Here is a 13516-nt window from a genome sequence, read left to right as displayed (position 1 = left end):
CTCTCCATTTCTCAGACTGAAATTATAGCCCTCCACAAACTAGATTAGTTTGCACACCACCACCTCAAGAAACTCTCCAATCCACTCAACTCATACTCCCACCTTGGACCACCACTTCTGCAAGAGCCTCTGGAACTCCTCCACATCCTCTCATGCTCAATTTACCCTGTCTCGCAGACATACTACATTTACCACACCATCAGAGACTCACTCCCACCACCAAACAGAATCGAGAAATTAAAGAGACCCATAACAAAGTCATGAACATGTCCTCCAAAAGCCTCAGTCCCCCTTTCCTAAGGCCTTACCTTTTCCCCCCACTTCAGAATTCAATCACTCTGGAGGAAGACTTACATATATGGAAAGGTTTCTGGGAAAGTGCAAGGTATCTGTAAAGGAAATCACATAGAGACACTACTGCAACCAATTCTAGAGTATTGTTCCAGCGTCCAGAGTCCGCATCAAGAAAGCATGACAACAGACAATGAATGAACTCAGAGGTGCACAGCTAGGGTCATAACAGGTTAGTATAGTCCATGCAAAAGTGTAATAGAAATCCCTGGGAAACTTAAATGGGAATTCTTGAAAGAAAGACAACAATTCACACGAAACCCTGTTATGTAAAGAAGACTGTGCAACTATTATGCTGTGACCATTGGACTATTTTATGGGAAAGGAGTACAGTTTTTTAAATCCGGTGTTCTGCTTGCAGTGCATCATTTCTGAAATTGCAAAAACAGAATGGAGACTGCACATGCCCCTCAGAGATCGGTAAAAGGTTTTTTACTCTTCTCATTGTATGTCAATGATATGTCATCAGTTCTGTCCTATTGTAAATAGCAAAAGTAAGCAAATTACTTCAGTTAAGTGCAAAACCAAATAGCTTGGAAGGCAGCCATCTATAATGTCAATGTTGACTTGTATGCACTGCATTCCACTTAAAATCCAACTTCTTCTGGTTCATCACTCTATCCTAGTTGGCATGAAATTTTAGGTATTCTTTTCATCCTTATTTTTAAGCAGGATAAATATAAATTTCTTCCACTAAGCAAAGGGTCTAAGGGTAAAATTAGATAAAAATCTGAAGTAGGCCGAACATACAGCTACAACATGCAATGAAACAGCAGCATCTCTCCACATACTACTAAAATATAATTAGCTCTTCCTGAAGCTGAAAAACAAACTTGCAGAAATGGGTGTGCTTCCAGTTGCTAACTACAGTGATACACTACAAAGATTTTCTCAAGAAAGCTGTTAAGTGCTTGGACTTGGTGATGGAATGCCTGTGTAATGATGTATCTATGAAGTTTACCATTTTGATAATATTTTGCAGTTCCTGCACAGAAATCCTGGCTGTATGAAGAACAGAGTATAAAGAGACTCTGCTTTACTGTCAGGTTACTTTATTCCAAGAACAATTCTTTCTTTCACTCATCATGACACAGTAATCTTCCTTATATAGTGTCCAAAGGCTTCACTGCTTAAAGCCATGAACCATTTCCTCAGTCATCTGAAGCCTCAGTGTGTTGCATACCCACCCAAACTGTACATGCTACTTCTATGCAAAAGTTTACCATGCAGATGTTCTAATTGCTTCAACATATAGTGAACAAATCAATGAAAAAAACACACACTGAGCTGGAGAATGCTTAAGTGGTTAAATACAAACATTCGAATTTTTATTGTGATACTAGAGTTACAAAGCACACTGTCAACCGACTGAGACCAGCTGTCATAGGGAAAAGTCAGTGCAAAAGCCAGAGCTGAACTGCTGGTCTCTGTTGAGGAACTCAACCTGTACTTGTTTATAAAATCAACTATCTGTCCTTAACACCACAGGGTCTTTTCCTTTCTTTAAATGTAAGTAGTTACTAATTGTGTACTGTCTCGGTGGGGTTTGGTTATTTGAATCAGAATTGGGAACCGGCAAATTTTTCTAAGAAAACTATAGAAAATTATACAACAAAGAAGAAAAGAAAGCTGTGGTTAAACATTCTGTTGATAACAACATTATTGTAGACAGAGCATTTGATTGGACTGGATGGGAATGGTACAAGAAATCAGCCACACTTTTTACAGAGGAAACGTCCTATTAATCACCAGAGATGACTTAAACAACAGGAAATCTATTCTCTAATGGCTCGAAGGCGATTCACTAATATGAGTTCCACTCTTAACCAACAAGTTCCCTGCTCAGTAAATCATCTTTTTACTTTAATTTAAAATGGTCAACATTTGTAAAAGATTTTTTTCACATTTAAAATTTTACACTTCAAGTTCAAACTTGCAATTTTTAACTTCTACATATGTTTCTATGAGGTCTTCCATCTTGATAATACATTGCAATATATGCAAAGCAATCCTGACTTTTCCTTCATCCACCTTCCTTCCCCTTCAACCCCTCTGCCAGAAGATGGAGCCACGGCTTAGAAAGCTCACACGTTTCCTCATTTTTTTTGTTGTGTTTTGTGTGTCACTGTTTGGTGAGTAGCTTTCTTTTATCTGTCCTATCACATTATATTTTCAAACACTGATTATATTCATTGATTTATTGAGAACTGAGTTTGATTGGTACTTTTATACTTAGTAATGGAACATGTAACTTTCCATATTGCTGTTGTGGCAATATTTTTTAAGATTCCCTCCTGAACCTCACTAAATAATCTACATCTGTTCACAACAGCATCCAAGCATATTTCATAGTGAATACATACAAAGATAATTCAACTGTGTCCAAAAGAATTTTTTCCCTTTTTGTATTTTTATTTTCCTTACAATTTATTACTGCAGTTGAAATCATTACTGCAACTTTCAGCCCAGGTTTGCTGCTTACACCACATGTTTAAATGTAAAACTTTTGTGCTGCTTAAATACTTCAGTTAACATATACCAAAGTACATTTATCATGTACACATCCTCATGTGGGAGAGACATAAATTGTACAGTAATAAATGAGCACTTTAGATGATAAAATCACTAACAGTAGGGTTTTTCAAACAACTCATCATAACTCCTGCATAGGCAGACTCTGCTTACCCAGATAAGAAAGCCGATTCAAGGAAGTTTTACTTCTGTTCACACTTTCTTGACTTTGTGCTGAAGCCATTTTTGGCTGTGACCGATAATCAAGTATGGTAACACTAAGAAATGGAACTGTGGCTTTCCCACAAAACTGGCACCTGAAAAAGGAAAAAAAATATCTGTAAAGTATATAATTTGTGATAAACATGTGTAACAACACGTTTCTATCCTTTATGTAATTCCAAAAATTTTATGAAATAGCGGTAATTGTGAATTGATTGCAGATCAGTGTGACTTCCTTGAGTAATACCTGATAAAAATGCTATGATCAAGAACTTTTCCTGTAAGTTCGCTAACAAATGCATAATGAATTATATTTTTATGGTAATGATCATAATGATAGTACTTACAACTATGGCAATGTTGTATTACAAAAAATGTAAAATAAAAGTCCAGCCTGGAATCTGTTATTTTACATCCATTACCCATGGGCGCAATACAAAATTCTTATCCGTATTTTCATCTGGCTTCAGGACCCAATGTTCTGTTTTGTCGAGCATGGTAGGCACAACAGAAACTAGCTCCACTGCATTTCATAATGATCTGTATCAGAGTCACATGCTTTGTAATTTACAGCTAAGCCCTTCTCGTTCCACAGGATATGTAAAAAGGATGGATAACATTGCAAAATGTGAAACTTACTAATAAAACAAAAAAAAATAATAATAATCTGAAAAAAAACCTAAAGAAATGTGGATGAGATATATTTCAACTTGAGAAACAATCAAACTAGGATGAAGCAGTTAATTTTGAATGCATTTTAATATGTTTTGTGACATCACATGAGCCACAGTTATTCTGTGAACAAGGAACGAGGACTAAGATTTAACAACCCATTGCCAACTAGGTTATTGAGGCCACAATATGCGGTTGAACAAGGCTGGGGAAGGAAATAAGCTGTATCCTGCAGCCATTTTGGCATTCATCTTCAAGGATTTGGGAAAAAATTGGGGGAAATCTAAATTAGGATGACTGGACAAAGCTCTGAAACTCACTAATTCCAAATAAAAAGATATTAAGTTGTAAAATGAGCCACTAAATATGTAATTCACAGAAAGCAGATTACATAGGCCTGCAATGACAGAATTGCTTATAAAATGATAGGTAATTGTTATAGATTTCTTGATGCTCCATTCAATAAAAATCACAGAAAATTCCATCAGCCTCAGTTTCTCATATAACAACTTTTTCCATTATTGTGTACAAAAATGACATAGTATTAACAAGGCTTTTTCTTTTGAGTCATCAGTCTTAGGACTAATTCAATGTGGCCTTTCACGAATTCCTCTGTTTTGTCAACCTTTTCATCTCAGAGTTGCACTTGCACCATATGTTCTCACAATTGATTTTTGATGTATTTCAATCTCTGCCTTCCGATAAAATTTTTCCCTTCTACAGCTCTCTTTATTACCATGGAAGTTATTCCCAAATATTTTAACACATGCCCTATCATCATGTCAGTGTTTTCCTCGCTGATTCTGTGGAGAAATTCCTCATTTCTTCATTTCTTATCTTATCAGTCCACCTAATTATCAACATTCTCCTGTTGTTGTTGTTGTTGTCGTCTTCAGCCCTGAGACTGGTGTGATGCAGCTCTCCATGCTACTCTATCCTGTGCAAGCTTCTTCATCTCCCAGTACCTACTGCAGCCTACATCCTTCTGAATCTGCTTAGTGTATTCATCTCTTGGTCTCCCTCTACGATTTATACCCTCCACGCTGCCCTCCAATACTAAATTGGTGATCCCTCGATGTCTCAGAACATGTCCTATCAACCGGTCCCTTCTTCTTGTCAAGCTCCTCTTCTCCCCAATTCTATTCAATACCTCCTCATTAGTCATGTGATCTACCCATCTAATCTTCAGCATTCTTCTGTAGCATCACATTTCAAAAGCTTCTATTCTCTTCTTATCTGAACTATTTATCATCCACGTTTCACTACCATACATGGCTACACTCCATACAAATACTTTCAGAAACGACTTCTTGACATTTAAATCTGTACTCGATGTTCACAAATTTTTCTTCTTCAGATACGCTTTCCTTGCCATTGCCAGTCTGCATTTTATATCCTCTCTACTTCGACCATCATCATTTATTTTGCTCCCCAAATAGCAAAACTCCTTTACTACTTTAAGTGTCTCATTTCCTAATCTAATTCCCTCAGCATCACCCGACTTAATTCGACTACATTCCATTATCCTCGTTTTGCTTTTGTTGATGTTCATCTTATACCCTCCTTTTAAGACACTGTCCATTCCGTTCAACTGCTCTTCCAAGTCCTTTGCTGTCTCTGGCAGAATTACAATGTCATCGGCGAACCTCAAAGTCTTTATTTCTTCTCCATGGATTTTAATACCTACTCTGAACTTTTCTTTTCTTTCCTTTACCGCTTGCTCAATATACAGATTGAATAGCATCGGGGAGAGGCTACAACCCTGTCTCACTCCCTTCCCAACCACTGCTTCCCTTTCATGTCCCTTGACTCTTATAACTGCCATCTGCTTTCTGTACAAATTGTAAATAGCCTTTTGCTCCCTGTATTTTACCCCTGCCACCTTCAGAATTTGAGATTATTCCAATCAACATTGTCAAAAGTTTTCTCTAAGTCTACAAATGCTAGAAACGTAGGTTGGCCTTCCCTTAATCTTTCTTCTAAGATAAGTTGTAGGGTCAGTATTGCCTCACGTGTTCCAACATTTCTACGAATCTAAACTGATCTTCCCTGAGGTCAGCTTCTATCAGTTTTTCCATTCATCTGTAAAGAATTCGCGTTAGTATTTTGCAGCTGTGACTTATTAAAATGATAGTTCAGTAATTTTCACATCTGTCAACACCTACTTTCTTTGGGATTGGAATTATTATATTATTCTTGAAGTCTGAGGGTATTTCGCCTGTCTCATACATTTTGCTCACCAGATGGTAGAGTCTTGTCAGCACTGGCTCTCCCAAGGCTGTCAGTAGTTCTAATGGAATGTTGTCTACTCCGGGGGCCTTGTTTCGACTCAGGTCTTACAGTGCTCTGTCAAACTCTTCACGCAGTATCGTATCTCCCATTTCATCTTCATCTACATCCTCTTCCATTTCCATAACATTGTACTCAAGTACATCACCCTTGTAGAGACCCTCTTTATACTCCTTCCACCTTTCTGCCTTCCCTTCTTTGCTTAGAACTGGGTTGCCATCTGAGCTCTTGATATTCATACAAGTGGTTCTCTTCTCTCCAAAGGTCTCTTTAATTTTCCTGTAGGCAGTATCTATCTTACCCCTAGTGAGACAAGCCTCTACATCCTTACATTTGTCCTCTATCCATCCCTGCTTAGCCATTTTGCACTTCCTGTCGATCTCATTTTTGAGACGTTTGTATTCCTTTTTGCCTGCTTCAGTTACTGCATTTTTATATTTTCTCCTTTCATCAATTAAATTCAATATTTCTTCTGTTACCCAAGGATTTCTAGCAGCCCTCGTCTTTTTACCTACTTGATTGTCTGCTGCTTTCACTACTTCATCCCTCAGAGCTACCCATTCTTCTTCTACTGTATTTCTTTCCCCCATTCCTGTCAATTGTTCCCTTATTCTCTCCCTGAAACACTCTACAACCTCTCGTTCTTTCAGTTTATCCAGGTCCCATCTCCTTAAATTCCCACCTTTTTGCAGTTTCTTCAGTTTCAATCTGCAGTTCATAACCAAGAGATTGTGGTCAGAATCCATATCTGCTCCTGGAAATGTCTTACAATTTAATACCTGGTTCCTAAATCTCTGTCTTACCATTATATAATCTATCTGATACCTTTTAGTATCTCCAGGATTCTTCCAGGTATACAACCTTCTTTTATGATTCTTGAACCAAGTGTTAGCTATGATTAAGTTATGCTCTGCGCAAAATTCTACCAGGTGGCTTCCTCTTTCATTTCTTAGCCCCAATCCATATTCACCTACTATGTTTCCTTCTCTCCCTTTTCCTACTCTCGAATTCCAGTCACCCATGACTATTAAATTTTCGTCTCCCTTCACTACCTGAATAATTTCTTTTATCTCATCATACATTTCATCAATTTCTTCATCATCTGCAGAGCTAGTTGGCATATAAACTTGTACTACTGTAGTAGGCATGGGCTTCGTGTCTGTGTTGGCCACAATAATGTGTTCACTATGCTGTTTGGAGTAGCTTACCCGCACTCCTATTTTTTTATTCATTATTAAACCTACTCCTGCATTACCCCTATTTGATTTTGTATTTATACTCCTGTATTCACCTGACCAAAAGCCTTGTTCCTCCTGCCACTGAACTTCACTAATTCCCACTATATCTAATTTTAACCCATCCATTTCCCTTTTGAAATTTTCTAATCTACCTGCCCGATTAAGGGATCTGACATTCCATGCTCCGATCCGTAGAACACCAGTTTTATTGCTACTGATAACAACGTCCTCTTGAGTAGTCCCTGCCCGGAGATCTGAATGGAGGACTATTTTACCTCCGGAATATTTTACCCAAGAGGACGCCATCATCATTTAACCATACAGTAAAGCTGCATGCCCTCGGGAAAAATTACGGCTGTAGTTTCCCCTTGCTTTCAGCCTTTCGCAGTACCAGAACAGCAAAGCCATTTTGGTTAGTGTTACAAGGCCAAATTTGTCAATCATCCAGACTGTTGCCCCCTGCAACTATAGAAAAGGCTGCTGCCCCTCTTTGGGAACCACATGTTTGTCTGGCCTCTCAACAAATACCCCTCCATTGCGGTTGCACCTATGGTACGGCCATCTGTATCGCTGAGGCACGCAAGCCTCCCCACCAACGGCAAGGTCCATGGTTCATGGGGGGCCATTCTCCTATTGCACCAAATCTCAAATCCTTTCTTCTCTTCTCTTCCAGCCCATGATCCACTATCATGCAACCATGCAACACTGGGCTCCATATATACATTTTCAGAAATTTCTTCCTCAAATTAAGTCTGATATTTGATACTAGTCGACTCCTCTTAGCCAGGAATGCTCTCTTTGCCTATGAAAATCTGCTTTTTAGGTTCTCTTTGCTTCATGTGACATGTGGTATTTTGCTTCCAAGGTAGTAGAATTCCTTAACACCATCAAGTTTGTGCTCCACAGTTTTTGATGTTACATTAATTGCAAGTTTCATTTCTGCTACATGTCATTATTTTCGTCTTTCATGGTTTACCCCCAATCCACATTCTGCGCTCATTACACTGCTCATTCCATTCACCATATTCTGTAATTCTTCTTCACCTTCACTGATGGTAACAATTTTATCAGTGAATCTTATCATTGACATCCTTTCAGCCTGAATTTTAACACCACTCTTAAACCTTTCTTTCTTTCAATTACTTCTTCTTTATTGTACAGATTGAACAGTAGGGGCAAAGACTGCATCCCTGTCTTACAGCCTTTTTAAGCTGAGCACTTCATTGCTGTACATATTGTATATTATTCATCTTTCGCTACAGCTTGCCCCTATTTTTCTCAGAATTTCAGACATCTTGCACCATTTCACATGGTAGAAAATTTTTTCCAGAGTCAGTTTGTTGTTAATTCTTATGAGAAGAGCCCTGTCACTTTGCCTTGTGTTCCTATTCCTAATAAATCTTATTCCCATTACATCATTTTTTGTTGCCGTTGATGATATATTTGTCTGAGTGGAAACCCTATTTTCCTTTCCAGATTTTTCTAGCTTTCCTATTAGGTTCAAACTTCTGACATTCCATGTTCCAACTCTTAGAATGTTTCCGCTTTGTTGGTTATTCCATCTTTCCTCATGAGCACATCTCCCTGGGCAGTCCCCTCTCAGCGATTTGAATGGGGGCTCATCTGGACTCTTGTGACAATGGAGAGGTCATCTTAACACTTTTTCAAATAGAGGCCACATGTCTGTGATACACACATTGTGTCTTTAATGCAATGGTTTCCACTGCATTCTGCATCCTCATGCTGTTGATCATTGCTGATTCTTCCACCTTTTAGGGACAATTTTCCACACTAAGGGCAAGATAGTGCCCTGAACTTCCATTCGCTCCTCCATCCCCTTTGACAAGTTTTCTGGCAGAACGAGGGCGACTTATTATATCGAAGTCTTCAGCTCTCATTGCCGATGATTTTTATCCAAACTTTAGGCACTTGCTGGATGAAAATTTTGGATGTATTGATAATCAGACAATGATGCTTAACCCTACAGCACAGATCTCACAATATATATACATTACCTTATTAATAATGACACTAGATCAGAAATTATGTGGCTTCAACACCAATTCTTAACAATCATTAAAAACAAAACTAATTTCATTTGTGGTCTTTGGTGCATCACATTTTATTATGCAACAACTCTTAACATAATTTAGATCCACAGTAATTTTTATAAATTTTAATTATTTTTACTTCTTTCTAACTACCAAATAATGGTTATGATGTACAGGGTGTACATAAAGTCCGGGAACACTTTCAATTATTTATTGCAGAAGAACAAAACATTGTACTGATATCATACAAATGTCATTTTGAAGAGAGGCCCTGAAAGTTTTTTTTCACATATACCGCAACAGTATAGTTTGGTAATTTGCTGATAGTCAGCACTAGTTGCAAACATGGAGAGTTCAGGTGCGAGAGCACTTTGCCGAGAGCACTGTCAGTGGATATTCCTACTTGGACATGTTGCTGCTGCCTCAAATGCAATCGGACTCTCTTTTCATCGTCCAGCAGGATGGGGCTCCACCCCATTTTGATCCTGAAGCTCGTGGCTACCAGAGCTCGGAGCTCCCACATTGATGCATTGGCCGTGCTACAAAAGGGGACAGCTGTTTCATGAAATGGCCTCCCCGATCACCAGATCTCACTCCATGTGACTTTTTTCTGTGGGGCCACATTAAAGATCTGGTGTATGCACCACCTCTACCACGTGATGTAGCAGAGCTCTGGGAGAGAATCGAAGGAAATTGACGGAGATCTGAAATGTGAAATAATTTGGGTGAAGGTCACGGTTAAAGCAGGCTCAGACATGGTAATTGGATGTCTCTATAGGCCCCCTGGCTCAGCAGCTGTTGTGGCTGAGCACCTGAAGGATAATTTGGAAAATATTTTGAGTAGATTTCCCCACCATGCTATAGTTCTGGGTGGAGATTTTAATTTGCTGGATATAGACTGGGAGACTGAAACGTTCATAACAAGTGGCAGGGACAAAGAATCCAGTGAAATTTTTTTAAGTGCTTTATCTGAAAATTGCCATGAGCAGTTAAACAGAGAACCGACTCATGGTGATAACATATTAGACCTTCTGGTGACAAACAGACCCGAACTATTTGAAACAGTTAACGCAGAACAGGGAATCAGCGATCATAAAGCGGTTACTGCATTGATGATTTCAGCTGTAAATAGAAATATTAAAAAAGATATGAAGATTTTTCTGTTTAGCAAAAGTGACAAAAAGGAGATGACAGAGTACCTGACGGCTCAACACAAAAGTTTTGTCTCAAGTACAGATAGTGTTGAGGATCAGTGGACAAAGTTCAAAACCATCGTACAATATGAGTTAGATGAGTATGTGCCAAGCAAGATCGTAAGAGATGGAAAAGAGCCACCATGGGACAACAACTGAGTTAGAAAACTGCTGCAGAAGCAAAGGGAACTTCACAGCAAACAGAAACATAGCCACAGCCTTGCAGACAAACAAAAATTACGCGAAGCGAAATGTAGTGTGAGGAGGGCTATGCAAGAGGTGTTCAATCAATTCGAAAGTAAAGTTCTATGCACTGACTTGGCAGAAAATCCTAAGAAATTTTGGTCTTATTTCAAAGCAGTAGGTGGATCAAAACAAAATGTCCAGACACTCTGTGACCAAAATGGTACTGAAACAGAGGATGACAGACTAAAGGGCGAAATATTAAATGTCTTTTTCCAAAGCTGTTTAACAGAGGAAGACTGCACTGTAGTTCGTTCTCTAGATTGTCGCACAGATGACAAAATGGTAGATATCAAAATAGGCAACAGAGGGATAGAGAAACAATTAAAATCACTCAAAAGAGGAAAGGCCGCAGGACCTGATGGGATACCAGTTTGATTTTACACAGAGTATGCGAAGGTACTTGCCCCCCTTCTTGCAGCGGTGTACCGTAGGTCTCTAGAAGAGCGTAGCATTCCAAAGGATTGGAAAAGGGCACAGGTTATCCCCGTTTTCAAGAAGGGATGTCAAATAGATGTGCAGAACTATAGACCTATATCTCTAACGTTGATCAGTTGTAGAATTTTGGAACACGTATTATGTTCGAGTATAATGACTTTTCTGGAGACTAGAAATATACTCTGTAGGAATCAGCATGGTGTTTGAAAAAGACGGTCGTGTGAAACCCAGCTCGCGCTATTCTTCCACGAGATTCAGAGGGCCATAGACATGGTTTCCCAGGTAGATGCCGTGTTTCTTGACTTCCGCAAGGCGTTCGATACAGTTCCCCACAGTCATTTAATGAACAAATTAAGAGCATATGGACTATCAGACCAATTGTGTGATTGGATTGAAGAGTTCCTAGATAACAGAACGCAGCATGTCATTCTCAATGGAGAGAAGTCTTTCGAAGTAAGAGTGATTTCAGGTGTGCCGCAGGGGAGTGTCGTAGGACCGTTGCTATTCACAATATACATAATGACCTTGTGGATGACATCGGAAGTTCACTGAGGCTTTTTGCGGATGATGCTGTGGTATATCGAGAGGTTGTAACATTGGAAAATTGTACTGAAATGCAGGAGGATCTGCAGGGAATTGGCGCATGGTGCACGGAATGGCAATTGAATCTCAATGTAGACAAGTGTAATGTGCTGCGAATACATAGAAAGATAGATCCCTTATCATTTAGCTACAATATAGCAGGTCAGCAACTGGAAGCAGTTAATTCCAAAAATTATCTGGGAGTACGCATTAGGAGTGATTTAAAATGGAATGATCATATAAAGTTGATCGTTGTTAAAGGAGATGCCAGACTGAGATTCATTGGAAGAATCCTAAGGAAATGCAATCCGAAAACAAAGGAAGTAGGTTACAGTACGCTTGTTCGCCCACTGCTTGAATACTGCTCAGCAGTGTGGGATCCGTACCAGATAGGGTTGATAGAAGGGATAGAGAAGATCCAACGAAGAGCAGTGCGCTTCGTTACAAGACCATTTAGTAATCGCAAAAGCATTACGGAGATGATAGATAAACTCCAGTGGAAGACTCTGCAGGAGAGATGCTCAGTAGCTTGGTATGGGCTTTTGTTGAAGTTTCGAAAACATACCTTCACCGAAGAGTCAAGCAGTATATTGCTCCCTCCTACGTATATCTTGCGAAGAGACCATGAGGATAAAATCAGAGAGATTAGAGCCCACACAGAAGCATACCGGCAATCCTTCTTTCCACGAACAATACGAGACTGGAATAGAAGGGAGAATCGATAGAGGTACTCAAGGTACCCTCCGCCACACACAGTCAGGTGGCTTGCGGTATATGGATATAGATGGTGGTGGTGGTGGTGGTTGTGGTTAGTGTTTAACGTCCCGTCGACAACGAGGTCATTAGAGACGGAGCTCATGCTCGGGTTAGGGAAGGGTTGGGAAGGAAATCGGCCGTGCCCTTTCAAAGGAACCATCCCGGCATTTGCCTGAAGCGATTTAGGGAAATCACGGAAAACCTAAATCAGGATGGCTGGAAACGGGATTGAACCGTCGTCCTCCCGAATGCGAGTCCAGTGTGCTAACCACTGCGCCACCTCGCTCGGTATATGGATATAGATGTAGATGTAGATGTAGAAGTGACTGCCACAGTCGACGATGCCATGCTAGGACGGGTATGGCAAGAATTTGATTACCGAATTGACATCTACCGGGTCACTCATGGTTCGCATATCGAATGTTTTTAAAAAAGACTTTCAGAGTTTCTCTTCAAAATGCAATATGTATGACATTTATATAATGTTTAGTTCTTGTGCAATAAATAATTGAAAGTGTTCGCAGACTTTATGTACACCCTGTACTTTGAAACAATATAATGATTGCTGCATCACAACAAATTGTTTTTGCATTGTCTGGAATACAGAAAACTCTACTTCTTTTTTGTTACACACTGTGACAGCAAGAATAAAGCAGTCAGGGAAGTTGAACTGCTGAATATGATATCTGGTGAACGGAAATCCTATCCATACCCGTTTAAAATATTAAATGGGAACCGATTTCCTTGCATCCTGCAAAATTTTCTTCAAGAAAGAGTTTTTTGTTTAATATTGCTGCCATGTTCTGTCAAGCACTCATGAAAAATTCATTTAATACATACGTAATACGGGAGAGCAGAGAGGTACAGAAGAGGAAAAGACTTGTAGGAACGTTGGTGGGATAGAAGGCATGTGTACAGCTGGAGTGAGAACATGGCACGAGATAGGTGGGTGGAGGATAGGGATTAGTGA

At 39.4% G+C, this 13516-nt stretch overlaps 1 protein-coding gene across 3 annotated transcripts in view; it reads right to left on the bottom strand.

The window, feature by feature from the left end:
• The window catches only part of LOC126198446 (DENN domain-containing protein Crag), a 345330-nt gene that overhangs the window by 36417 nt on the left and 295397 nt on the right, over nt 1-13516 (bottom strand). For all 3 annotated transcript variants that reach the window (XM_049934770.1, XM_049934769.1, XM_049934771.1), the window contains one exon: nt 3037-3179. In XM_049934770.1, coding sequence (XP_049790727.1) covers nt 3037-3179 — 143 coding nt within the window. The remainder of the gene's footprint in view (nt 1-3036; nt 3180-13516) is intronic.

This window comes from Schistocerca nitens, chromosome 8, assembly GCF_023898315.1.
Source record: "Schistocerca nitens isolate TAMUIC-IGC-003100 chromosome 8, iqSchNite1.1, whole genome shotgun sequence".
NCBI lineage: Eukaryota > Metazoa > Arthropoda > Insecta > Orthoptera > Acrididae > Schistocerca > Schistocerca nitens.
This window is presented reverse-complemented; position numbering and strand designations above follow the sequence as displayed.